Source organism: Doryrhamphus excisus, linkage group LG9, assembly GCF_037039965.1.
Source record: "Doryrhamphus excisus strain RoL-2023G ecotype Guam linkage group LG9, RoL_Dexc_Guam_v1.1, whole genome shotgun sequence".
Classification (NCBI taxonomy): Eukaryota; Metazoa; Chordata; class Actinopteri; order Syngnathiformes; family Syngnathidae; genus Doryrhamphus; species Doryrhamphus excisus.
The window spans coordinates 16,528,697-16,556,622 of NC_136365.1; the positions used below are offsets into that span (position 1 = coordinate 16,528,697).

Genomic DNA, 27,926 nt, shown 5'->3' on the forward strand with positions numbered 1-27,926 from the left:
CTGGGAGCTTATAAATCTCAGCATTTTACTGAAAGAAATGTTAAATGTAGCGACACCAGTACAAGATAATTAATGTATAAGTGATTACGTGAAGTTTGGCCTACATTAACCAAACTGTATATTATCAAAGTTTAATTGACTGTCATATTACATATACTATATGTATTGGAGAGAGATGACTAATTGATTAAACTAGAGTGTCTTCAATTTTATTCCACTATGCAACATTTATAAGGTAACATAAGCCATTAATGTATAAATACAAGTTGGTCTTAACATACTTGGTCTAACACCATAAGTTATTGCTAATGATGGGCACTTACGCTAATTACTAATTTGTTTTTCCTTCAGAATTTTCAGGGAAAATGCCTATTCAACACCATCAAGACATATTTTGGAAGTTTTGCTGACAATATCACTGCAGCATGTTTGCTGCCACTTCCCAGCTAAGGTCCCACCATGGAACCTCCGAGACGCACAGCAGACTTTGGAAAGCCAACCTGTAAGGCAAAAAAAAAAGACCCCTCTCCTGTCGTTGCTGGCAGTAAAGCCACTTTACCACCATTGTGGCCCGTGCCGTATTGCCTCTCGGCATCCTCGCTGCGCAGGAACCTTTTTGATCCCGCCACCATTGTTTTTGACGTCCAGTCTGACACGACTGGTCTTGTGGCTCCAGCAGAATCAGCGAAAGTCCTCACAGAGACAAAATGGATTGAAAGGCTTCGTTCAAGAGCCTCTGTGCAATCATGCACGGACAATTCTGATGCAACTGCTGACATAACAGCAGTAGCACGCAGGTATAACGTGTATAATAGTATACATGTCTGATTTAAAAAAATGTACTTCATGTGTATTTTTTATTACTGTTTCAGTTTTACAGAGAAAGATGACTCCAGAGTCACAATACGGCAGTTATTCAGTCTTCCCGCCATCGTGCCATCTGAAAGTCCTCGTTCTGTGGCGAGAGTTGGCTCACTGAACATCATCCCAGAGCCGAAATGGATAGAAAAACCACCAAGGAACGCCTCGGCATCATGCATGGACATCCCTGCTGCGACTGTTGATGATGAAGCGGCAGCACGATGGTAGGTAACACCAGGCGTGTTTTTGCATACATTCACAGCGTCATTACCGTTCACCGTTATTTGTTTCAGTTTTACAGAAAAGGACGACACACGAGTTGCAAGAAGAGATTTGCTCAATCTTCCTTTTATCGCTCCAAGTATATCCTCCGGCAGCCCTCGTCTCGCGGCATCGCGGAAAGGAATCTTTGCGATAAAATGGACAGAAAAAGCCAGACCCAAGTCCTCTTTATCATGTGCTGACATCCCTGTCACGACAGCCGATGATGCGGCAGTAGAGAGGTACTTTTGAATAATATCATGGACTTGAAATTATTCATGTTGCCGTTCTTTATGATTTAAAAAGCATATTCACCACATGCAAATAGCAATTAATGTACATTAATACATGCAATAAAGAGGTTGTAAAAAAATATATACCGTATTTTCTGGACTATAAGTCGCACAAGGCCAAAAATGCATAATTAGCTAGAAAAAACATACATAAGTCGCACTGGAGTATAAGTTGCATTTTTTGCAGGTAATTTATTTTACAAACTACTTGACCAAAACAGACATTACGTCCTCTTGGAAGGCAAGTTCTAACAATAAAGGAATAGAGAACAGGCTGAATATGTGTAAGATATGCTAACACAATGGTTATTCAGCTACACAAAAAATAAACATGAACAGAAAAGGTGTCCAGGGTTTATGTAACATAAACAGTTTTTTCATTTATAAGGAGTATAAGTTGCAGGAACAGCCAACCTATAAAAAAAAGTGTGACTTATAGTCCGGAAAATACGGTAAATAATAATTGCTAGGCAAGAGTTCCATGCCGTGGAGCCCAGTCCATTTGCTGTGTAATATACAGTTCCACATCACTCCTGTAGGGGGCAGTAATGTACATGAACTTTAACTGCCACATAGGGCAACAGTTTTCAGCGTAACTTCGTCTGCTGGTTCTGTTGGGTCGATGCCCCGCTTGGCTCCGATTCAACTGGCCTGTAACAGCTGACTGACTAAAGAATGATGATTGTTTCAGTTTTACAGAGACAGATGATTTAAAAGACCGAAGTAAAAAGGCAACCCTGGTTGAGAAGGTTCCTGTCACTGGCATGGAGATCGTTCAGATGTTTGTCAAGAATAGAGATTTCGGAGAGCTGAAGCTGTTCTATTTGAAGGAACCAGAGAGTGACACATACAGGTACACACAAACAGCAAACGGGCCAATTTTGCAGTATTGAATGCATTGCATTTTTTTTTGCGCTGCTTTCTTTTGTAGACCCTATGATCTGCAAGTGGTCCCAGCTAGCGAGGCCGGTCCCGAGCATTACGTCTTCACCGCTAGCACGGTGCTGCATGTGACACAGAAAGGTTATGGTGGACTCATCACTTTGGAAGAGTGGTACAGGGAGTCGGTGCTGTGGGCAGCATTGCAGGCATTCCCCTTTTTTAGGGCATTTAGATTGAGAAATGCGTTCATTCGGTAGGTGACACTTTCAATGAGATATGACATGATATATCTAATTGTGGCCAGTGAGGTTATACAATATTGATTTGTTTCCCATTTTCCTTTTGTGTTACTAGGTGGTATAAAAATGTCCGTGAGACTGTTTTTAATCGAAATTTTGAGAAAGTGCAGGGGTTACTGCTTACAAACATCCCCCAGTACAGAAATGGCCTCCTTCTTTTATCCAAGTAAGTCTTAGTATAAGTGTTTCTCTCGTTTTAAAACAAAATGAACACTTTTCCCGTAATTGCTTTGCATGAGGGGTTTTCAAGGTGGTACGGTTAAAAGATGCTCACACCAGACCAGAAAAATGTTCACTCGCTTTATGTACATTCATTCATTCTCATTTTCTACCACTTCTCCTCATGACGGTCACGGGGGTTGCTGGAGCCTATCCCAGCTGTCGTCAAGCGAGAGGCGGGGTACACCCAGTACTGGTGGCCAGCCAATCACAGGGCACATATAGACAAACAACCATTCACACTCACATTCATACCTATGGACAATTTGGAGTCGCCAATTAACCTAGCATGTTTTTGGAATGTGGGAGGAAACCGGAGTACCCGGAGAAAACCCACGCATGCACGGGGAGAACATGCAAACTCCACACAGAGATGGCTGAGGGTGGAATTGAACTCGGGTCTCCTAGCTGTGAGGCCTGCGCACTAACCACTCTACCGCCATGCATCCGCTTAAGCACAATACAATACAATACAATGTAAAGTATGAAATTATGGATTAATGCAATCAGTGAAATTATAAACTGGGCTCATTCAGCACGCCATGCATGAACGTGACAAACTTGGACCGATACCCAATACCGACCGGTATCAGACATCCCTAAAAGATGTTTTTCTTGATTTTTCTCAAGCCTTTCCACCTCTCTTAAAGTGTTTGCCACACACTTTGAAAGCCCCATCTACAGAGCACCTGAATAGTACACACAATGTTCCTATCACTCTAATATAATAATGCTCAAATATCTTTCGACAGAACCTTAGAGGATCTCAAAGGGACTCACCTACTACCTCTGGATGCGTCAAAAACGTACACATTGTTGGAATTTCAGAAAGGACTGCACATCGGTATGCAAGACGTTCTGCGCAATCTGAGGAGGTTATCACAGTATCGGGTTGCCATTCTTAGTAAGGTAGTTTTCTTAAACTCTCAAGCCTGTAAAGCAGAGTGGAAAGAATACATGATGGCTGGAGTCAAATTCTGGCATATGTTGTTTCAAATGTTTCCTCCAGGCCAAAGAGGAGAGTTTCAAAGTCTTGCAGGAGCTACAGCTGCACCTGGAGTACGCAGACAAGCAACACCATTGCTGCAAACCCATTCACCTGCATCAGGCTCACCTGCACGAACTGCAGAAGGAGTTTGCACGTGCCGAGAGCGTCATGCAGAAGCTGGGGAACTTTGCCACCCTCATCGATCAAATCATCGTGCAGAGTCTCATTACCATCATCCTACATAACACGACGTCTTTCCTCTGTGTTATGAAGGTGAACAGTGAGAGTTGGTTCTTAGCAATGTGACAGAATAATGTTGAAGGAATGTTTTTGTATTTCTCAGAGGGAAACCTCTCCGGATGGATGCCTTTTCCAAACTGACTTGTGTTTCGGTGATGACAGTCAGCTGTCTCTCAACCCACCTTTACATCTCTTCCAAGAAACCGTCAGTCAGGCACTTCAGAATGTTGCTGACTCCATATACCAGGTGGCCTGCATGTTTAAATTCAAATAATAAACAGTGGTCCATGCTGATGTTATGTTTTGGGGCTTCTGTTCAAGTCCCTCACTTTGTAAATCTGATGGAAACTGTTCATAAAACTTCTCATGTTCTCTTTTGTAGATGTGTGACACTTGTGGATTTTTCCTGGAGGTCAGCATCAGCAGTCTTGGTTGTCAAGACAAAAAGCCTGACCTCAGCTGTAGTCCATCTCCTGTTGTCAGTGACTCTCTAGGTATCTAATTTTTTGTCTTCATATATCAGTTTTTGTCCCAAGCATTATTCACATTGTTATTAATTCATTTTGTACCGCTTATCCTCACAAGGATCGCAAGGGGGTGCTGGAGCCTATCCCAGCTGTCTTTGGGCGAGAGGCGGGGTACACCCTGGACTGGTGGCCAGCCAATCACAGGGCACATATAGACAAACAACCATTCACACTCACATTCATACCTATGGACAATTTGGAGTCGCCAATTAACCTAGCATGTTTTTGGAATGTGGGAGGAAACCGGAGTACCTGGAGAAAACCCACGCATGCACGGGGAGAACATGCAAACTCCATACAGAGATGGCCGAGGGTGGGATTGAACTCGGGTCCCCTTAGCTATGAGGTCTGCACGATAACCACTTGACAACCGTGCAGCCCCTCACATTGTTATTCAACAGTAAAAAGTCATATAAGGGCTGCACGGCAGTCAAGTGATTAGAGCGCAGACCTCACAGCTAGGAGACCACGGTTCAATTCCACCCTCGGCCATCTCTGTGTGGAGTTTGCATGTTCTCCCCGTGCATGCGTGGGTTTTCTTTGGGTACTCCGGTTTCCGCCCACATTCCAAAAACATGCTAGGTTAATTGGCGACTCCAAATTGTCCATAGGTATGAATGTGAGTGTGAATGGTTGTTTGTCTATGTGTGCCCTGTGATTGGCTGGCCACCAGTCCAGGGTGTACCCTGCCTCTCGCCAGAGGACAGCTGAGATAGGCTCCAGGCTAGGCTTCATTAGTTTCTTTATTGTCGTTGCTTTGGCTGAGAGTGTGAAGCATGCACAAGTGATTGTAACTTCCAGGTTGCTTTAGTCTCCTAATGTGTCTTCTCAGGTGGAATACAGGACAATGACAGAACGCCTGGTCTCACACATTATAGCTGCTGTCAGTGGATCAATGAGCAGCGTCCTAACTGGACTGGGACGGCTCTGCGGGGCCACAGGATACCCGGTTCCTTCTACCCTCTATCCACAGAACAACTTATGTGCCACAGCGCCATCAGTGATGTTTCCAAACACATCTGCAGAGAGCAGGCTGAGCTGATGCAGGCAAGCAATAAAATAATGTCTGCATTTCTTTTTCCAGATAAACATATTTTAGGATTGTGTCTCCATTTTGGACAGGAAGCAGAGTCAGAAATGCATCAGCAGTTAGACCGTAACAAGTGGTTGGTGGATATCCACGTCTTCCTCATCCAGTGGAGTCCTGCCTCTTTGGAGAACATGAAAGGCCAACCCGCTACATTGTATCAGGAACTGATTGACAAGCTGCGCCACTGGTTGGAAAGAGTCCACACAGTCCCCCCATTGATCTCGACTTCCAAACAACTATTTATCATCCACTGCATCGGCTTGAAGGAACATTTAGGTAAGCAAATGAAACCCAGTTCCTTGACAGACAGGAATTATTGATCAGACACCAGTTCATATTAAGAACAGCTAGATTAAAACACATCATCATATATTCAGCTGTGGTATTTATGTATTCAACTTGTGTGCTATTTTTACAGAGGTGGACATTTTTGTATACTATTACTTTTATTCATTCATTTTCTACCGCTTTTTCCTCACGAGGGTCGCGGGGGGTGCTGGAGCCTATCCCAGCTGTCTTCGGGCGAGAGGCGGGGTACACCCTGGACTGGTCGCCAGCCAATCACAGGGCACATATAGACAAACAACCATTCACACTCACATTCATACCTATGGACAATTTGGAGTCACCAATTAACCTAGCATGTTTTTGGAATGTGGGAGGAAACCGGAGTTATTACTTTTATATTAATATTAAATGACAAACAGTTGCATAGCAATGGAGTGGTTAGCGCACAGGCCTCACAGCTATGAGACCCCCGTTTAATTCCATCCTCTGCCGTCTATATGTGACATGTTCTCCCCGTGCATGCGTGGGTTTTCTCCGGGTACTCCGGTTTCCTCCCACATTCCTTCCACATAGGTTAATTGGCGACTCCAAATTGTCCATAGGTATGAATGTGAGTGTGAATGGTTGTTTGTCTATATGTGCCCTGTGATTGGCTGGCCACCAGTCCAGGGTGTACCCCACCTCTCACCCGAAGACAGCTGGGATAGGCTTCAGCACCCCCGCGACCCTCGTGAGGAAAAGCGGTAGAAAATGAATGAATGAATGAATGAATAAATGACAAACAACATAATTATAAACAATATAAAAAAATTTCTACAAGTAAATGGTGGTACTGAATTAAAATAAGAAATACTATACTATTCTTTTATCTTGTCTCTTTTTTCAAGTCAGTGTTATATTTAGCAGTTTTTTTCCTGAGAAAGAACAGAGGCATCTATTTGAGGTGAGGTGTCATTTAAGCGGAGGACACACATGGCTTTTATTTGAGTGGAAGCCACTATTTGGGGAAATCCTATAACCAAAATTTTTACTGCATCCTTTTCTGTTTTTGTTTCCTAGGACAGCAGTTGAGTTTGATTGAAAAGGAAGTGCAGGAACAGGTAGTTGAGCAAATGAAACTACATTCAAAAAGTCTCATGTGTGACTTGGAGGAAGTTATTACTGATCTCAGAATGGAGCCCAAAGACTTGCATGACTTCGCAAAATACGCCGATATGGTATGGACGCTACCTGTATTCATACACTCCTGATCAGAATTTTATGACCAGTTGGAAAATGTAAAGACTTAGCATTTTGCACTGTTGGGTCTTAATGACGTAAGCTACTGCAAACAAGCATTAAAGTGAAATGGGCTGTTCATCAACTGATCAAAGGTTTAAGACCAAAGCCTTTGTCGATTCAATGTGATGTTCTGTCAGGTATTCACACTGTCATGATCTCTTGATTGCAAAGGCAAAAAAGCTTTCTCTTTGAACATGGTCAGCATTTTGAGCTATGTTATGGAACACAAACGCCAAGCCAAGATTTTACCTGGGACGATGCTCGGCCCAACTGAACGTTGCAACTGGTGTTGAGTACAGTCGAGTTTGGAATTTGCACAAGAGCATCAAACATGGGACATTGAAAGGTGTAAGAAAGTTTTATTCTCTGATGACAAAAGCTTCCAAACTCCCTGCCATGAGAAAGAGATCCCCACACAGCACAGTGGAGGGAGCGCCATCATGCTTTTTCCTTCAATAGTGGAACCTCAGGTTGTGCAGGGGAGTCAAACAGCAGCTGGCTGTGTGGAGATGTCTGAAGGCCCTTGTCCCACCTAACCAAGGACTTCTAATAACCTCACGATTTTGGACTATCCTGCATGTTCTGCTAATCAAAATGCAATTGACAACACTTAGGAATGGATGGTAACGGAAGTTTCCACTAGTTTCCTGGAAACACTAGCATCAAGCATTGTGAAACAAATGTTTGAGGACATTAAAAATGTATTTCTATTTTAAAAGGGGTGGGTTTGTTTGTTGTTTTGTTGTTTTTGACCTAAAACTCTTGATCAGCTGATCAACATCCTTTTTCAGTTTAATGCTTGTTTGCACTAATTGCTGACTCAACCCCCCCCCCCCCCATCTATTTGGATCACCAAAATGGATTAACATTTAACGTCTACTGCATAAAAGATGTTTCATAGCCCAATATGTCCCCAGGTGTGGAAGTCTATGAACATGCTGACAGAAACGCAGAAACGTTTGGAATATGTTCACTCCCTTCAGGACAGTATATGTCAGAATTACAGAGCCATGACCACCCAGGAGCTGAATTTGGAGCAAAGGGTCTGTTGACATTAAAGTGAAGACAATGCAATGAATTGCACATATTTATCATCAATGTTTAATACTTTTCTAATACAATTTGCTTTCTATTTAGATGTTGGACATATGGAATTGCTATTACTCAGATTTAAAGCAAGCAGAAAGCAAAGTGTGCTCCCGTCTTCCCACTGTGGCTAATGCGATGGACACAATGTTCCCAATGTTGGCTTCCGATCTCAAAACTATGGTTTGTAAGGCTACTTCTGGGCCGTTCCTTGATCCAAGGCAAAACGCTGACAAGATGGCCTCCGAACTGAACTACATGTGTCTGCGTGTGGAGACTATCACGGCAAATCTGGAACAGCTTTGCCAGACTGGAGAAGTCCTCCAAGGTCAGAAAAAATCAATCGCTATTCAATTCAGTATAATAGTTGGCCTTGTAGAAAGAATATTGTTTGTATGCGGTATGTATGTGGAGTAAAAAAAAAAACCATGAACGTTTTTCACTTCTCATTCAAAAATACAGTGGACTTGACAGATGTGACAGACATTAATAAGCTGACCGCACGTAAGGAGCTTTGGGAGCTGATAGCGCTTTACAGACGATGTTTACATGGATGGGAGAAGGTGCTCTTCATCCAGGTAAAACCAATGAAGCAACCATAAGAGCCATTATTTCTGTTCTGGGCATGGCTGTTAAAACCCATTTGGAACTATTCTACTATCAGCTTGATGTATCACAATCCCAAGAGAACATTTCCCAGTGGCAGCAGCAAGTTACAACTCTGACAAACACCATACCTGCTGATGATGCAGTCCTGCAGGAGGCTTCAGAAAATCTTCAACATTTAAGTCGTCAATTTAATGTCTTGGCCAAGTTTCTGAGCCCTGCGATCAAACCAAAACATAGGAACATTTTTTTCCAAGGTCAGTCACCCAAATTGCATTGTAGACACTCTCTGTAAAAAGGATAATATTCCTTCTATGTGACAGGCATTGGGCTAATGCGTGCCTCTGATAAGAACGTAACTGTTGCTCAGCTGATTTGTCAACCGTTGGACGTTCCTCAGAAATTCATCAACAAGGTTGAAGAGCATTTCATAAAGTCAGTAGTAAATATCACAGTAGGTCAAAGTACCATTCTTAAAATCTTTCAGATATGCAGCGATGCACAACATGAGCATGAAATGGAAGAAACCTTCCAAAAAATTCAGGGGGGATGGAAAAACAGAATGTTCCAGCTGCATAATTTAACAGGTCCTTGTTGTCACCATGGTGAGTTATCAGAAGAGGATCTCACTTCGGACACCTATTGTGATGTCAAAATTGTAATTGGTAAGACTAGTATTTTCATAATGCAGTATTGAAAGTCAAAGCCACCATTTGCTAACCTTTTGATTTGTTTATTATGCTACCTGGCAATCAGGTTTGGAAATCATCTTCACTGACCTACAACATGATTTGATGACTTTGACAAACATGCAAAAGTCCCGGCACAGTGTGGACTTCAGGTTGGAGGTAGAAGAGTGGATGAACTCATTACAAGATCTTGGTAAATTACAACAACAATAATATATGTATGTTAGAGTCTATGCTAGTAAGGAGTGAATATTAAAACTGAACATTTACTTTCCATTCTACAGAGAAGCTATTGCATGTGTTGGAACTATATCAGCAAAAATGGATCTTCCTATCAAACACCTTTAAGGAGACATCCTTGGGTGTTCAAAGATGGGATCTGGTATGTGCTGGTGTGATTACAAGATACAGCGTTAGCTTGCCTTTAAATAAGATGTTTCTCTTTTTTTTGTAGCTGGCACAATTTAAATCAGTGGATGAGACTTTCAAGATTATGCTGCATTATATCGTGAATCACTCCAATGTGTTGAATCTTGTTCATCCCACAATGGCTAACGACAAATTCCACGGTGCAAGCCTTGGCCAAATTCTCATAGACAGCCTTTCGACAATGGTGGCTATTTCCAACCAGATAGCCAATCACCATCATTCTCTCTGCAGAGCCTATCCAAGACTGTTCTTCTTAAGCAATGGGGAAGTTGTAGAGCTGATTTCTGTAAAAGTGACACCTACCTCTCTGTTACCTTTTGTGCGGAAGTTCTTTAAAGGGGTAGAGTGTCTTGAAGTGGAAGAAACATCTGATACAGCGGATCTGAAAGTAACATGTGATTGCCACGAGCACAAGCGGGTACTTGGGGTTTTTGGCAATCTCCTGGAGCACATTACTTTTCTCTCTCCTTTGGACCTGAATCCCGATCCCTTGCTTTGGCTCAGTATGTTTGAGGAGCAACTCAAGTTCTCCATGAAACAACTCATGAAGAAATGTGCTGATGAACAAAAACACTTGGAACCATTCGGTGAAAATTTTGCATTTGATGACAGCCACTTTGGATTAACTTTGCTGGATCTGACTTCTAAATACCCTCTTCAGTGTCTTCTTGTGGTGGCGGAAATAACATGGTACCGTGCCCTTCATCTGGCTTTTCAAGAATCAAACGCAGTACAGCTGAGTACTATTAACGCATTCAACACTGCACAACTGGAAAATCTTTGTCAGTGTCTAAGAGATGCAGAGTTTTCAATGTATACAATGACATGCCTGCATACTTTAGTCCTGCTTACAATCAAGCATGCACAGCAGATAACTCAACTCATGCAGGTACATTGTCCTCCAGAATGCTCTTTTGAGTGGCTAAGTTACCTCAAGTATTGTATCACGTCAGAAGATCAAAGTCTAAAAGAAACCGATGAGCTACAATGTTATGTGGATGTTATGGACCATCGATTCCAATATGGTTATGAGTATTTTGGTCCAGAGGGCTGGGAAATGGTGCATACCCCTTCCACAGATCAGGGTATGATGGGGATTCTCCTCGCAGTGATGTGGTATCGATGTGGATTTGTGAGTGGACCTAGCATGTCAGGAAAGACAAAGACTGTACTCCAGTTAGGGAAAGCACTTGGCCGGCTCGTTGTGATGCTACACTGTTGCCCAAACATGGCGCCTGATATTTTTCAAAAGAAGTTGCTTGGTGCTCTTTTGACTGGAGCATGGTTTGTGCTGGACTCTGTGGACATATTGCCTCAAGGTGTCCAAGCATCACTGGCACAACAGCTAGAGGACATTTACCAGAGTTTTTTTGGGTTGTCAAAAAAGAAGAAACAAGGTGTGAAAGAGCAGGAGAAGACTGATCTAGAAATGGTATTTTCAGGGGTAAGCATTACCGCTAACCCCAACTATGGATGTGTTCTCATATCATCAAAGGAACACACCTCTGAGATTTCACAAAGTCTGCGATTTTCAACAAGACCCGTGGCATTGACTTATCCCAATTATGGCATTATCACAGAGGTAATGTTGACTTCCTTTGGATTTACAGAGGCAGCGTCTTTGAGTCAACGTCTGGTGTTTCTTATCAGCCTCACCAAGGACTGCCTTTGTCTTCCTGACTTCACCACACAAGACCAGGGTGGGCACCTTGTTCTCTTGCAGAGTATCTTGTCTGCCTGTAAAAAACAATTCAAAGAAATCAGTCTGGATCAGAAATTTTCAGGTTCAGCTAGACAGTCTCTGGTCATAGAAGCTATTCTTACATCTCCAGAAAGCGACCATGCAGAAGACTTTAACGAGGATCAAGAACAAGTGATTCTACCAAGATTATTGGAAGAGATAGCTTTTGTCAAAGCCATTGATTCAGTTTTGTCGCAAATTATTTATGTGCCTGAGAAAGCATTACAGTTCAACTCCATTTTCAAAGACATGTTTCCAATAGCTTGTCAGCTTCCTTTTATCCAACAATATACAAAGGAAGAACAAGACTATGGACTTGTAGAGGCAGTGAAAGATGAATTAGAACATCAGTTGTGTCAGTCTAACTCGGAAATAATTTGTCAGGTTTGTACACTTTACCAAACCTTGAGATTATCTCGGGCAGTTATACTCGTCGGACCCTCTGGGAGTGGAAAGACTACTTGTTACAATACTCTGGCGGGAGCCCTCAGTAAGCTGGCGGACAAAACATATATCTCTGATAAGAAGCTTAAAACCGGTAACCCTTGTATAGAGCAACAAAACTGGAGCTATGTCAACACAGTGGTCCTATTTCCAAATGCCATGTCTCATGAGGAGCTATTTGGCAGATTCTCTGATAAAACCGGGTGGCAAGATGGAGCGGTGGCCAAGGCATTGAGAGATTCAGGAAGACAAAAACTTAGAAAATTAGAAGGAAAGAATCAAAGCCCTGACACCAAAGCAGAGAAATGGCTTATAATGGATGGCAAGCCAGTGGGGCAACCCGGCTGGCTCGATCACATGGGCGTACTGAGCACTTATGAAGAACCATCTTTAACCCTACCATCTGGTGAAACACTGGTGCCATCTGAGTCACACTTCAAGTTACTTGTGGAAACCACTGACCTTAGTCACGCAAGCCCCTCTGCGATGACCTACTGCAGCCTCATTCATTTCACCGGCAATGATCTTTGGAAAGATGTGTGGACCAGCGAAATGGATTCTATCTATTACAGCCACATTCTGGATCAAGAGACTTTGAAAATGTGGACTGAGTTGGCAGAAGATCTTTTCTCAAGCACTCTCAGGTCACTGAGGAAGAATGGGATTTCTACTAAAGGTCAATCCTACACATATGGGCTGACAGAAATCATGTCGTTCATTCGAATACTGCGTGCCCTCCTGCAGCATTTTTCCAAGGAACTGAAAAAGGATGAAGACACAAGAGGTATAGTAACATGATGTATGTGTAGTTATTCATTGGAAATATTTAGAATCACTGTTACCAGAAAATATGCATTTGATGACTCTCCAGATACAGATTTCTCAACAAACAAAGAGATTTTTCTCCTGGCTTATATTTGGGGATTCGGCGGGAATCTTCATCCAAGGTAGATCATCTTTTTTTTTTTTTTTAGATCATCTTATGTAAACTGGGCGGCACGGTGGTCTAGTGATTAGCGCGCATACCTCACAGCTATGAGACCAGGGTTCAATTCCACCCTCGGCCATCTCTCTGTGGAGTTTGCATGTTCTCCCCGTGCATGCGTGGGTTTTCTCCGGGTATTCCGGTTTCCTCCCACATTCCAAAAACATGCTAGGTTAATTGGCGACTCCAAATTGTCCATAGGTATGAATGTGAGTGTGAATGGTTGTTTGTCTATATGTGCCCTGTGATTGGCTGGCCACCAGTCCAGGGTGTACCCTGCCTCTCGTCTGAAAGACAGCTGGGATAGGCTCCAGCACCCCCCGCGACCCTCGTGAGGAAAAAGCGGTAGAAAATGAATGAATGAATCTTATGTGAACTATGTTAATGTTTCTCACAAGGATCAAATAGCAGCAGCTTATACACAAATAACATATTTTGCTTGTCTGTCTACAGACTTTGGCCACAATTCGACGTTGTTGCCCGCCAAGAGCTGGCTAATTGTCGATATAAGGTTGAGTTCCCAGAAGAAGGGACTGTGTTTGAGTTCTTCTTTAGCATTGACAACAGGATATACTCCAACAACACAATGTTGACAAAGTCCATCACTCCCAAGGTTTGTTATTTTCATTCTCTCAAGGAAAGACATTAAGACATATTAACCCAGATATAAGATGTCCTTGAATATAAATGACCCCTCACTTAGCTGGGTGAGCAACAATCCAAAATATCCGGGGCATCAATATATTCCAGTGAAGTATATCAGACTCACTGTATAATATAATATAATATTTCTACTGGACAATTGTTTGATGAGTCTGCTTTATCGATTACCATTATTTTAAAATTGGCATTGTAACGCCTTCTCACTAACTTGCCCAACCTTTTGAGCAAGTGTGTCTGTGTGTCATTACCACATCTCTCCAGATCACTGGTGCATTAGCAGACAAGCTCAAACTGGAGAGAAATGTTTTGGTGCCATCTGTGGGATTGCATGTAAAAATCCCTAGGCTCCGAATATGACAACTAATGAGAATACTAGTCTTATATTCAGTTCAATATGGTGGTCAAATGGGAATGTGCTAACAAATATATCAATGTTTCTACACAGTATTGGAAATATACCTGTCTGCTGACCGTCATGTTGGAGGCGAACCAGCCAGTGTTGCTTGCAGGAGAGCCAGGTTCGGGAAAAAGTACCGTGTGTAACGTCCTGCTGCGTTTTGATAAGCCGCACATTAAACTACCTGCTAGTTCTATGCGGGGTCCCACCGACCTGCGCCATTTATTGTGCGGAATTAGCCACCAGAGGACCTGTCAAAACACCAAGGGCATGATGAGCAAACAGCCTGGGCTGTTGCTTTATGTGGATGACCTCCATGAAACACCATATGGTAAGTAAGAAACAATACCTCCTATAGGAAGCCTAAACAAGTTGAATCTGATTTTCTCGTTTTAACAGATGTGACTGGGAAGATTTCAACGATTTTAGAGACTCTACGACAAAGTATTTCAAAATCAGGGGTTATCGCTTGTGATACTCACCATTTGGAGGTGCTTAGTCCTGGAACCATTTCCTACCTGGCCACTTGTTGCATCTTAGAACTGGACAATCCCCACGTTAACGTGATATCCTCCAGACTGTTACGTCTGTTCTCCATCTTTGTGCTCCCAAGCTTAACCACTGAGTTGATATTGTCCATTCATTCGCCCCAGCTCAAACTCTGGCTCAAGGATATATCGTTTATCCCGAGTGTGACTGACATGGTGACCTGTATCATCACAGCCACTAAAAACTTGTATGAATATGTTTGCAACCATTTCCAACCAACTCCAGAGAAGCCATGTTTTATGTTTTCCCATATTGACCTACAGAAAGTATTTCAGGGACTATGCTTATGGCGGCCTGAACTTCCAAAATCTGAAACAGAAGACCCAAATCTACAATGTAAATGTTCTCCTATCCCTCAAAAACCTTTTGTCACAGATCTTAACATTGTACATTTGTGGGTGCACGAGTGCAAACGTACATTTAGTGATCGGTTCAGCTCAGAGGATGACAACAAAACACTGGAGTCATTCATTACCAAGGAAGCTAGTGCACAGTTTCGATTGCAGTTGCCCGATGACTGCTACCTTGACGCTTTGACACTCTTTATGCAATGCTTCATGAGTCACACTGCACACTCAGACACAACTCCAGAACCAAAAGGAACTACATCGACACAACCATTGTCCCCTCTTTTGGAAAAAAATCCCTGTGTAGTTCCAAGACGACAATCCCAGTTTATCCAGCACTTGCAAGAAGTTGCTGCTAAGCTGACATATGGCCCACAGTTTTTTGACAATTCTATATTCAAATGTAACTGTTCTTATCAGCCACGAGATATTGATGCACTCGCACAGGACCTGTCTGCTCTCATAGACATGAAAGAAGACAACAAAGAACAGGAGATTGACGCCACCCTTACGTCCAAATATGTTGTACACAAACAACGGATGCATCAGCTGTTGCATATCATCAGGGCTATCCTCATACCTGGAGGTCACGGAGTACTAATGGCGTCAGACAGAAACACAGGACGTAAGACCACCGTGCGTCTAGCTGCCTATGTCACGGGCTGCCACCTGATGGAGGTACACGCCGGTAATGAGGACCAGTTGCACACAATTTTAAAAGATGCTGGGAATCGAACTCAAGTCAGTGAAATTTATACTGTCATCCTGGTTCATGAGAATATAAGCTCCTCTGTCAGGGATGAGCTACTGGTGGCCCTTCGAGCCTACCCGGGGCTCTACACAGACCAGGAGCTGGCCAAGCTTGTTTCTCGGGTGACTGCTGTGAATAAAACAAAAAAATTCCTCTTGGACAGCTGGATTTTTGACAAGTAAGAGTTGAATTTTGTGTAGTATATATTGAATCCCACCCTCTGCCATATTTGTGTGGAGTTTGCATGTTCTCCCCGTGCATATGTGGTTTTTCTGCTGGTACTGCGATTTGCTCCCACATTCCAAAAACATGCCAGGTTAATTGGCGACTCCAAATTGTCCATAGGTATGAATGTGAGTGTGAATGGTTGTTTGTCTATATGTGCCCTGTGATTGGTTGGCCACCAGTCCATGGTGTACCCCGCCTCTCGCACGAAGACAGCTGGGATAGGCTCCAGCTCTACCCGCGACCCTTGTGAGGATAAGCGGTAGAAAATGAATGAATGAATATATCATAGGTCAAACAAATGCTGGTTGCTTTCCTGGATATTTTTTCAAGAAGCAATATTTTAACACTTTAACACTCCTTATTGTCATAGACATTTAAAATGAAGTTAATCACTATTTCATAAAGCTAAAAAAAAGGAAAAGTACTCACCCTTTGAAGTGCATGACAAATACTTGTACTTATACATGTACACTTGACTTTGACTTATTTTAGAGGTCCCACTGTATATTATACATGTATTACTGTATTGTTATTATAAATACTATAGTGACGGAATGTGACTGTATTGTTCTCAAACACAATTTTAGAGGAAAGCAAATTATTTTGTAATTTTTTGGTTTTTAACTGCATTTCTGTTCTTTTTAACCACAGGTCCTTGTGCCAAAACCTCAGAGATGTGCATGTATTCCTGTTGATGCCTTTTGTTGCAACAGCCAACAGTGGGAACCATGAATGCAAGGTTTCCAAATTGCTGCACTTGTCATTGCAAGGTTTTCAGTTCAATACATACTTTTTACCATTAGCAGATTTTTAATCAAAACTTCCTGTGATTTACCATTAAGGCACAAATGACCAAAGCGTTGGGCCTCTGCTGTGTTGAGCTGTATAAGCCTTGGTACAACCAATCTTTAGAGGAAGTTGCTGCTCAGTTCCTGACAAAAATTGGCCAAAACGGTACGTTAGACCACCAAACTTTTATTTATGTATATTAACAACTGGTGATTGTAAGATAATTGTGTAATAATTTTCTTATAAATTTAGTCAACATACAAGGCTCCTCACAGGCTGGCCTGGCTGCAGCTATGGCGGGAATCCATCAGTCTGCATATCAGTATGCATCTGTCCTTCTACTGACACAACCGTTCAGCCCTTACACCTATATGGAGTTCATTTCCCACTTTAGTTACATCTGCAAAGTCCTGCACAAGGAATTGGACGATCGTACCAACAGGTAAAAATGTGTTTATCTGTATAATATGTGCTGATGTGTAAAATCTATAATATTTTCTATTCATAGACTCAACGCTGGTCTATCTCATTTGGATGCTCTGGACATAATCGCCATGAAGTACAAACAAGAATTAATCAGAATGCAGAGAAAGGTTGCTGAGATACAGCAGGTGATGTATAAGCTCAACAGACTCTAACTTCTTCAAAGTTGGAATTCTGTTATTCTCTTTTGTTCTGGAACATTCTTCACGCTAAGTTTATATTGCCCTTAGTACTTAATACATTGGCATTCGCTCCCTTCTGTGTCTCGTTTACAGCATGTCAATGAGCTCCAAGGAGCTATAGACCATCACAACAACCTACTTACGAAAGCTGAAAAAAAATGTGCCGCACAGGAGAGAAAGATAGACATTCTTGAGGCCAAGATCGCTGCATCTGAGAAAGTGGTGAACACAAAGCACATGAACAAACACATGACATATGTGTTTACAATGAGAGTTCATAAGAAATTATTTTCCCTCTTTTTCAGCTGAGACCGTTTTTTGTGGCAGCCCTCAGCGTGCTAGAAAGTCTGGACCCGTTAGACCTAGAGGAGGTGCGCCACTACAGAGACCCACCCGATGGAGTGGTGATGGTCATGGATGCCGTTTGTGTGCTATTTGACCGTCCACCTGGTTGGGACAATGCAAAAAGACTTTTTGGGCAGTGCAACCTGTATAAGGTATCTTTGTTTTTAAAGATTCATTCAGAACACAAAGATTCAACTACATTGTAGTATTGAAGGACATATTTGGTAATGGTAATGGTAACGGTTTTATTTCATTTGAACATGCATCAGATTACAATTGAATGCATCACATAATCAGTTCACAGTTCCACATGTCCAAAAGGAGTAGGAAGAAGCAAAGCTTATTAAATCCTACCCCTCCATCTGGTACTTTTACAATCAGTAACTGTTTCATTTGTTCACTTCCTGCTTTCCATAATACAGTTTAAGGTTTTTTTTTTTTTTTTTTTTTTTTTAAATAATGTACCTCGTACCAAAGTACGAGGTGATATGAGCATCCAATGACATAATGGGTACCATAGTAAGTGTCAATATAGTGATATATATAGCACATCATGACTGGTTCAAGACTCTTCATCCTTGTATTTAGCAAACATCAACTGCTTGTATTGTTTCTTGAATTGGCTCATCGTTGTGCATTGTTTGAGGTCCTTACTCAATCCATTCCATAGTTTGATTCCACATACTGAAATGCTATGGCTTTTTAACATAGTCCTAGCACATAATATTTATCCTTCAAAATGTGTTTTGAGTTCGTAATTATATGACTTTAGAGGTTCCTCTGTATACTTTTTAAATATAACAGATTTTTTTTACAGATACAATTTCTTTGCTTGTTACTTGAAATAATCCCACTCTTTCTTTTTCCTCAGTGCCTGGAATTGTTTGACTTCTACGGCATTACAGACAGACAGATGCGACAACTAGGTCAGTTAATTGCAAACCCCATGTTTGTGCCAGAGTGTGTGCGCGACGTGAGCAGGGCCTGCGAGGCTCTGTCCCGCTGGGTCCTGGCCGTGTACAGATGTGGCCGTATGAGGCATCATCTGATAATCAGGAAGCAGCTGGATGGGCGGGCGATGGAGGCAAAAGCCCGACTGCAGCAGATCAAGAGTTACATAGAGGACATAAATCGTCGTCTCGAAGATCTCCGTGTTAAGCTGCAGCCTGTTCAAAAGTTGCTGGACGAGCAACTGCTGCTGTTACATGAAGCTGAGGAATTGGAGAGAAAGGCTTCTTACGCTGTAGAATTGTTGGCGAGACACACTAAAGTATGGAGAGCTGCAGCTCAGGTAACACCGAAAATAAATACAAGAAAGGCCGTTATTTTTGAACTGTGTACGCACATTTATATAAAACTTAAATAATGATTTGGAGTACATGAGAAAGTGGGAAGCATTATATACAGGTTATATTGCACAATACAACTTTCAGAGTTTCACACCAACAGCATGTATAGGGAGATAAAGCTGTGAACGCTCATTTATATAAAACTTAAATAAGGATTTGGAGTGCACGAGAAAGTGGGAAGCATATTATAGGTTATATTGCACAATACAACTTTCAGAGTTTCACACCAACAGTATTTATAGGGATATAAAGCTGTGAACACTCATTTATATAAAACTTAAATAATGATTTGGAGTGCATGAGAAAGTGGGACGCATAATATACAGGTTATATTGCACAATACAACTCTCAGAGTTTCACACCAACAGCATGTATAGCGAGATAAAGCTGTGAACACTCATTTATATAAAACTTTAATGATTTGGAGTGCATGAGAAAGTGGGACGCATAATATACAGGTTATATTGCACCATACAACTTTCAGAGTTACACACCAACAGTATGTATAGGGATATAAAGCTGTGAACACTCATTTATATGAAACTTAAATAATGATTTGGAGTGCATGAGAAAGTGGGAAACATAATATATAGGTTATATTGCCCAATACAACTTTCAGAGTTTCACACCAACAGCATGTACAAGGAGATAAAGCTGTGAACACTCATTTATATAAAACTTAAATAATAATTTGGAGTGCATGAGAAAGTGGGAAGCATATTATAAAGGTTATATTGCACAATACGACTTTCAAAGTTTCACACCAACAGCCTGCGTAGGGATATAAAGATGTGAACGCTCATTTATATAAAACTTAAATAATGATTTGGAGTGCATGAGAAAGTGGGAAGCATAATATATGGGTTATATTGCATTGAGTTTCACACCAACAGCATGTATAGGGAGATAAAGTTCCTCGGTAAGTACTGTATTTTTGTGCACCAAATTGTAAAGTGAGACCAAAAACTAGCTCATGCTAGATCATGCACCCAAGAGAGACTTCGTTTAATTGAGGCATTTACTGTACTTTATATAACCTACAACATCATTTTAAGATTTCTTTATTTCTTTCAGGAATCACTGCTTGAGAGACAAAGAGTACCAGGAGACTCTGTGATCCTGGCTGCCATTATGTCATATTTGGGCCCCTTTGCGGCTGATACGCGCATTGAATTGCTGAGCAAGTGGAAGGAGTTGTGTCAGACAGGAAGCATCGACACAAACCCCAAAGACCCCAGAAATTCCTTGTTCGCCTCGCCTGACATCACACCTTCCGAGTCCATCACTAGTTTTCCTGTCGCTTTATCCGAGATGCCAAGGAATCCTCTGTGTCGGGCGCTGGGAATTCAACATGACTGGCCACTACAAGAGACCTCATCCACTAGACTGGAGATGAAGCTCCTACTGTGGGGCTGCAGGAGGAACTGGGTTAAACACTGGCCACTCTTGACTGATACACAGCATCATCTAGAGATCAGCTCTCATAATGGGGTCATCACAGGTTAGTGCTTTGCACATTTTTGGGTTCTTTTATTTTTCATCCCTGCATAGCTTCAGTAAGCACAATCTGTGTGTTTTACAGGCGAAACAGGAGACGATTCAAGTCTTGGGAAAGAATTAGAGTGTGAAATAGTGGTTAGTGCTGATGATCCGAGGCTATTGGGCCACTTGAGCATGGCTGCTGAGAAAGGTTTGTTAACTGTAATTAAACATGCCATATTTCCACCACTATATGAGGAAATAAGTTACTCAAAATTTCTGTTTACATTTTAATATGTACATTCATTCATTCATTTTCTACCGCTTATCCTCACGAGGGTCGCGGAGGGTGCTGGAGCCTATTCCAGCTGTCTTTGGGCGAGAGGCGGTACACCCTGGACTGGTTGCCAGCCAATCACAGAGCACATGTAGACAAACAACCATTCACATTCACATTCATACCTATGGACAATATGGAGTCGCCAATTAACCTAGCATGTTTTTGGAATGTGGGAGGAAACCGGAGTACCCGGAGAAAACCCACACATGCACGGGGAGAACATGCAAACTCCACACAGAGATGGCTGAGGGTGGAATTGAACCTGGTCTCCTATCTGTGAGGTCTGCGCACTAACCACTCATCCGCCGTGCAGCCCTTTTAATATGTACAGTATCTCATAATAGTGAGTTTACTGAATATACTATATATATATATATATATATAATGTATATATATATATATATATATATATATATATATAATTAATGTATATATAATGTTTCTTCATAAAACATCTCAGTACCTGTGCAGGCAGCACTCATGCAGTCCCAAACTATGACACGACCACCACCATGCTTGATTGTAGGCAGGACAATTAACCTGTTACTAACATGTGTTGCCAGTTATTTAGACAAAAATGTAATATTATATATATATATATATATATATATATATAATTTAAAAAAATTATATAATATGTATATATATTATTTTATACATTATTTTATACATAAAAATGTAATATATATATATATAATATTTAATTTTAAATAATAAAATATATAATATATATAATAATATATTTAATTTTAGTCTAAATAACTGGCAACACATGTTAGTAGCAGGATAATTGTCCTGCCTAAAGTATGCATGGTGGTGGTTGTGTCATAGTTTGGGACTGCATGAGTGCCGCCTGCACAGGTACTGGGACATTTTGAAAAAACATGACAAGGAGCCCAAACACATCACCAAAAGGACTTAGTGCCTTGCTGAAGAAGGTGGAAGAGATGGAGTGATGCCAGCTATTTATACAATACTGACTGGCTGTGTGTTGACTTATTTTCAGCGGACAGCAAATCTATACTGCGTTCCAGGCTCTAACGGGACAGCTTTAAGTTATATCTAAGCTTCAGTTCTATAGATTGACACTGGATAAGATAGTACAAGTTGCAAGTGGTTGCGGAAATGTGGGGCCTGAAGTCACTTTTGTTTGAATTTTTTAAATAATTTTGTTGACAGGTAAATCCTTTCTGTTTGCAGGTTTGAAAGTCCTGGTTACTCATGTAGAACGTGCAACAGCCAGTCCACATTTTCTTACTAGACTGTCCCGTCCAGGTGGGTGTTGCCCCCCTGTGTTAAAACAGAACCCCCACCAGACACACCGTGATTTTTGCCTCTTCCTCAGTACCCACCTACCTGCCCGACTGCTCAGCAGCGGTAGGAAGCAACAAATGCAAGATTTTCAAACGAGCTTCTTTGCCAAGTTTGATGCCTGATTGTGATGTCTTCCCATTTAGCTGTCCATCCATCCATACTGGCTGAGGTGTTTGTGGTTGACCTCTCGCCGAGCTCGGATCAGATCCAGGAGCTAATGCTGACACAGCTACTGCAGTCGGAGTTCAAAGAGATGCTGATTCAACACCTGCGGATACAGAATGACAAGCAGCTGCTGCAGAAGAAACTGGCCACAGAGGAGGTGAGGCAGGCTGCCATTTATCTTGACTAGTATTCATCCCACAGGTCTGACTTTGTTGGCTTCACTCCGTTCTTTGCAACCTTGGTAGCCGCCTTGGTAGTCTTGCCGGAATGATCAAATAATGTGATCACACACGTGATATTCGTCTCAATTGAGTATTCAGAATGTCCTGACAATAAAATCTAAAATAAAAATGGAATTAAATAAGGGCAGGGCCGCACGGTGGACTAGTGGTTAGCATGTTAGCCACACAGTCAGGAGATCAGGAAGACCTGGGTTTGGATCTCTGTTGGGCATCTCTGTGTGGAGTTTCTCCGGGTACTCCGGTTTCCTCCCACATTCCAAAAACATGCTAGGTTAATTGGCGACTCCAAATTGTCCATAGGTATGAATGTGAGTGGTTATTTGTCTATATGTGCTCTGTGATTGGCTGGTGACCAGTACCAGGGTACAGGGTGTACCTTGCCTCTCGCCCGAATACAGCTGGGATAGGCTCCAGCATACCTGCGACCCTCGTGAGGATAAGCAGCATAGAAAATGCATGGATGGATGGATGGAATATTCTAACAAGCGTCCTTGCAGGAAGTCTTGCCAGTATGATGTTGCAGGTCAAAGGGCTACAGAGAATAGGTCTTTTATTAAATAAAATTATTTGACTTACATTGACAACATTCATGTGTATTATTATTACTATAGTTATTTTTCAAAATGTTGTCCCCAATATTTTCAATTTTCCTGCAAATGAATGTTGGCTCCATTGGTTATAGGTTTTCTTACTAAAAAAACAGTATCGGCCCTGAAGAAAACATATGGGTCGATGTCATTGTTCTTTTTAAATAAGTAATAAACAAAACAAATATTGGCAGTAGGAACATATTGACCTTTAACTTGACTGAAGTTATTTAAGTAGGTTCAAGGATATGTTTGTTATTTTTCTCTCGCTGCAGCTTCTTTTTCTGTGTCCTTTGACACTCCCTATAGGAGAGTTGTACCTTTCCCATGAAAGCCACTGACAGATGCCATTTCCTGGAATTCAATTAACTTAAACAGATGAAAATGTAAAAATCCTAATTATTAATTAATTAATTCATTCATTCATTTTCTACCGCTTATCCTCACAAGGGAGCCTATCCCAGCTGTCTTCGGGCGAGAGGCGAGGTACACCCTGGACTGGTTGCCAGTCAATCACAGGGCACATATAGACAAACAACCATTCACACTCACATTCATACCTATGGACAATTTGGAGTCGCCAATTAACCTAGCATGTTTTTGGAATGTGGGAGGAAACCGGTGTACCCGGAGAAAACCCACACATGCACAGGGAGAACATGCAAACTCCACACAGACATGGCTGAGGGTGGAATTGAACCTGGTCTCCTATCTGTGAGGTCTGCGCGCTAACCACTCATCCGCTGTGCAGCCAAAATCCTAATTAATGAATTGTAAATGTAATTGTACACTATCTTTTTGTAGGACTCTGTAATGGACGCCATCCTGCAGTCCAACGCCACACTGATGCAGGAGTCCGGCTTCCTCTCACATGTGGCTGTGATCCAAGAATCAATGACATATGCAGAGACTGAGACCCAGCTTGTGAATGAGGTGAAGGAGTACCTCGAGCCCCTGCTGGATGCTTTTCAGCAGCTTGTCAAGCTGGCTGTTCTCTTCTATCAGGCTTTGCAGCAGGTTTCTCGCCTCTCCTCGGCCTATTACTTTCCCTTATCTGGCTTCCTGGCAGTGATGCATGAGGCCTTTGTTGAGAAGGGCAGAACGCTTGTATCGTATGCCACCGGGCAGGTTCTGGGGGGAGTCATACCAGAGATCAGAAACAAAATGGTGGCCAAGTTGCTGTTCCACTACAGGCCGCGTCTGTTTAAAAGTCACGGTGCTGTTCTCAAACTGTTGGTGACTTTGGCTGTGATGCAACACAACCAGCTCTGCTCTCCGCCTGAGAGGACAGCCTTTCTCAGGGGAATTAAAGATATTCAAAACCTTGCAACTCATGCTGCACTATCCTCAACAGAAATACCGACTTGGATATCTCCTCATGTTCACCCAGACCTCATCTGTTTGGAGAAGATGTCATGTTTTAGAGGACTCATTGACTCTCTGGCGTCTTCACACGAGCTGTGGCAAAATTACCTGCAGTCCCCTTCCTCCGTTGTAGCAGGACCAGTTCCCTGTGACTCTCACTCCCATCTGTCATTAATGCAGCGGGCTCTCCTCTTGAAGACCTTGAGCCCACACTGCATGGAGGAACTTACCAAGGCCATGGCGACATGCCAGCTCTGCCCGCCTCTCCATACAGCAGCGATTAATGCACCCCACTGCGGGAACCCAAGGGCTCTTCATCCATTTCTTGTCAACCACGAGGGACCCGTCATACTAATATGGCCCTGTCTATCTAAGGATAAATGGACAAGCATTCAACCTCTCCTCTTGGTGAAACAGTTGGCCTCCATTGCAGGAGACACAAAGGAGGTGCTGTTTTTATATCAAAGAAAATGTATTTTTGTATTTCCAAATTCTGTTTGTTTTTGTACAGGTGAAAGTGATTTCCGCAGGGCTTTGTGACAGCGAGGTCACCATCGCAACTCTAGGCAAAGCAGTTAGAGACGGCCATTGGTTGGTTTTTAATGACTGTCACTTGCTGGAGCAATGGGACGCTAATCTAGTGGCGCTCCTTAATCAGCTGGTGGCTCCTTCCATCGGTAAAATGAGATTGTTGACTGATTAACAAAGGTTTGATGCTGAGCCTTTCATCCCATCCACCACACAGGAAGAGGACACCTGAAAAATCCCCACCCAAACTTCCGATTGTGGTTTTTAACTGAAGAAACAGCCTCTTCAATACCAGGTAGGTTTTCTATTATAAATTATATTAAAAGCCTGATTTATTTTGAGTTTAAAAAAACTGATCTTGATGTCAATGTGTACCAGCGACAGTGCGAATGCGTGCCCTGCCTCTGGTTTGTGACACTTGCTGGGATGTGAAGGAAGAGCTGAGCTGCTCTTTGCAACTTTTGTCGTCTGTTGCGCAGCGTCAGACGTCTACAGGCGTCATGGCTGACAACATGAAGCTCCTCCTGCGCTGTGCAACTTTCCATACAGTTTTATTACAAAGAGAAGCCTACAAATACCTGAGCCAGGCCAGAATGTACAGATGGTAAGAGTTTGTAACTGTGGACGTCATCACTAGAATTGAATTCCTAAGCATATGGCTTATTTGTATTTAAAAGGAGCCAAGCAGATCTTCTTGCTTGGGTGGAAGCTCTCATTTCCATTGCCAATCACTGCCATGACAAGACTAAAGCTTTACAATATATAGCAGGTGATGCAACATAAGCACATAGAGCTGTGCTATATATTCATCCAGTGTTATTATTTACAAAGTATTTCTTTTTTTTTCTTACATTTCTAGTCAACCTTGTATATGGTGGCCATGTTCTGGAGTCTATAGATTCACAGGTGGTCCAGAGTAATGTTGATACCTGCTTCAGCACAGAGCCACACCTGGACATTGGACCGCACACGCTTGCAAATATCATCAGCAGCACTGAGCACCGTGGTAACGCAGTTTTCAGTTATTCTTTTTTATCTGTTCATTTCTGACCGTTTCTTTCTTTCAGATTTGTCCAAACTGATACAAGTCCTGAGTAGACTTCTCTCGAATTCACTGGACATCAGTGATCCTACTCTGTTGGGTTTCAGTGCTGATGTGCCAGATGAAATCATCAAGCTCAATAGCCAAAAACTGAAGCTACTCCTGCAGGTCTCCCAGATTCCTGGAGGTGGAGCCACATCTTCCAGCAAAGACATAGCGACTTTGCCAAAACTTAACCATGCCAGAGAGCGACTTCGGGCTCTACAGGACTACCTCACGCATGAAAATCACATCCGTACAAGAAACGCGGGCGCTGTTTTCCAAAGCCCACTTTATGACTTCCTCCTGGCCGAGTGGAATGAGCTCAGTGCCTCGGTCTCTTTGTTGATCTCTCAGCTCAGACAGCCACTTCGATACATGTCGGCGACTGTCCTTTCCTTCCCCGACCTCACCGCACTGTGTCGTTTGGAGCGGCGGGCGGAGCTGCTCAGTGCTTATCTGTGGCGTGACAACACTTCTGCTCCACGTAGCGCCTACAGGCTGTCTGCTTTCAGCAATGCCAGGGGTCTTCTGGTGGCCCTGATGAGAAGGGCCGCTCAACTGCATCATAAGTACATCAGCGATATCGCTCTGCATTTTGAGGTATTAGTTATTTTAATAAATTATTCTTCTCTGTAAATAATAACAGGTGAAAAGGGTTTGATAGTGTGACCTTGTTCATTTTACCATTTTACCCATAAAGAGGATAACTTTTCATTTTCTTGCACTTCCAGGTCCATCGCGAGGATGCATTCTTTCAAATTCCTCCAAAGGATGCCGTTTACTTGTGCGGCCTGCACCTGAGAGGAGCATCGTGGGAGGCACAGATTGGAGCGTTAGAAAACACACTCTCCCCACAGCCCTGCTCCATGCCTCTCATTTGCGTCACGGCCAGAGTGAAAGAACTTAACATCCTACCTTCCAGGAGCGCTCTTCCCATCTACCAGTGCCCAATTTATGTGGAAGATTTGGACACGGGAGAAGAGGGACTAGCTGACTTTGGCTCAGTTGCAACTGTTCCACTTTCTTGCAATTCAGACCTTTCTTTGTGTAGTTTAAGGATGGTTCGGTTAGTGAGTAAGCTGTGTGACAGTTAGACACACTGTATTCAAGATGTGATGTTGGCATCCTAGATTTTTATATGACATTGTTTTTTTTCATTCAAATGGTTGTCCTGTCATGGTGATAATTAAGTAGAGAATAAAATTCCTCTGTACCTCCATTATTTCCCTATTTCAAACAACATTTCTGTACAGACTGCCTTAAAAAGTTGTCAGTTTGTCTTTCAAAGGTTTCTCCAAGTTCTTTGAGGCCGTATTGAAAATGTTTAGAATGACTCTTTGACTGCATCCAACCTCTGCAGAAAGAGACCTTGCTTATGCGGCTCAACTATCCGACTGCGTTCAAGGAGAAAGCTTGTTTGCCTTTGCCATCGAGAGATCATGACAGTGGGGATACTGTACCTGACATAAACTGGATTTAATCTCCATTTTAATCTAGATTTTAGCTTTTATATGGTAATGGTTTTATTTC

General features: G+C 42.3%; 2 protein-coding genes across 2 annotated transcripts in view; both read left to right on the top strand.

Moving 5' to 3' along the window:
* The window catches only part of LOC131138586 (extracellular serine/threonine protein kinase FAM20C-like), a 39,246-nt gene that overhangs the window by 9,025 nt on the left and 2,295 nt on the right, over positions 1 to 27,926 (top strand). The window lies entirely within an intron of this gene.
* dnhd1 (dynein heavy chain domain 1) lies at positions 1,897 to 27,604 on the top strand. The gene is given in 42 exon segments (XM_078793108.1): positions 1,897 to 1,950; positions 2,090 to 2,268; positions 2,347 to 2,550; positions 2,652 to 2,762; positions 3,568 to 3,724; positions 3,825 to 4,076; positions 4,147 to 4,290; positions 4,426 to 4,537; positions 5,394 to 5,617; positions 5,693 to 5,936; positions 7,008 to 7,165; positions 8,147 to 8,272; positions 8,367 to 8,643; positions 8,778 to 8,893; positions 8,980 to 9,178; positions 9,245 to 9,336; positions 9,409 to 9,586; positions 9,678 to 9,803; positions 9,895 to 9,992; positions 10,065 to 13,171; positions 13,663 to 13,822; positions 14,318 to 14,600; positions 14,669 to 16,094; positions 16,796 to 16,883; positions 16,987 to 17,098; positions 17,186 to 17,375; positions 17,442 to 17,544; positions 17,692 to 17,820; positions 17,904 to 18,095; positions 18,815 to 19,234; positions 20,367 to 20,793; positions 20,875 to 20,982; positions 22,312 to 22,488; positions 22,569 to 22,747; positions 24,224 to 25,231; positions 25,296 to 25,461; positions 25,530 to 25,607; positions 25,691 to 25,916; positions 25,990 to 26,081; positions 26,172 to 26,318; positions 26,380 to 26,996; positions 27,128 to 27,604. Coding segments are annotated over 42 exon segments (12,849 nt in total). The 3' UTR covers positions 27,491 to 27,604.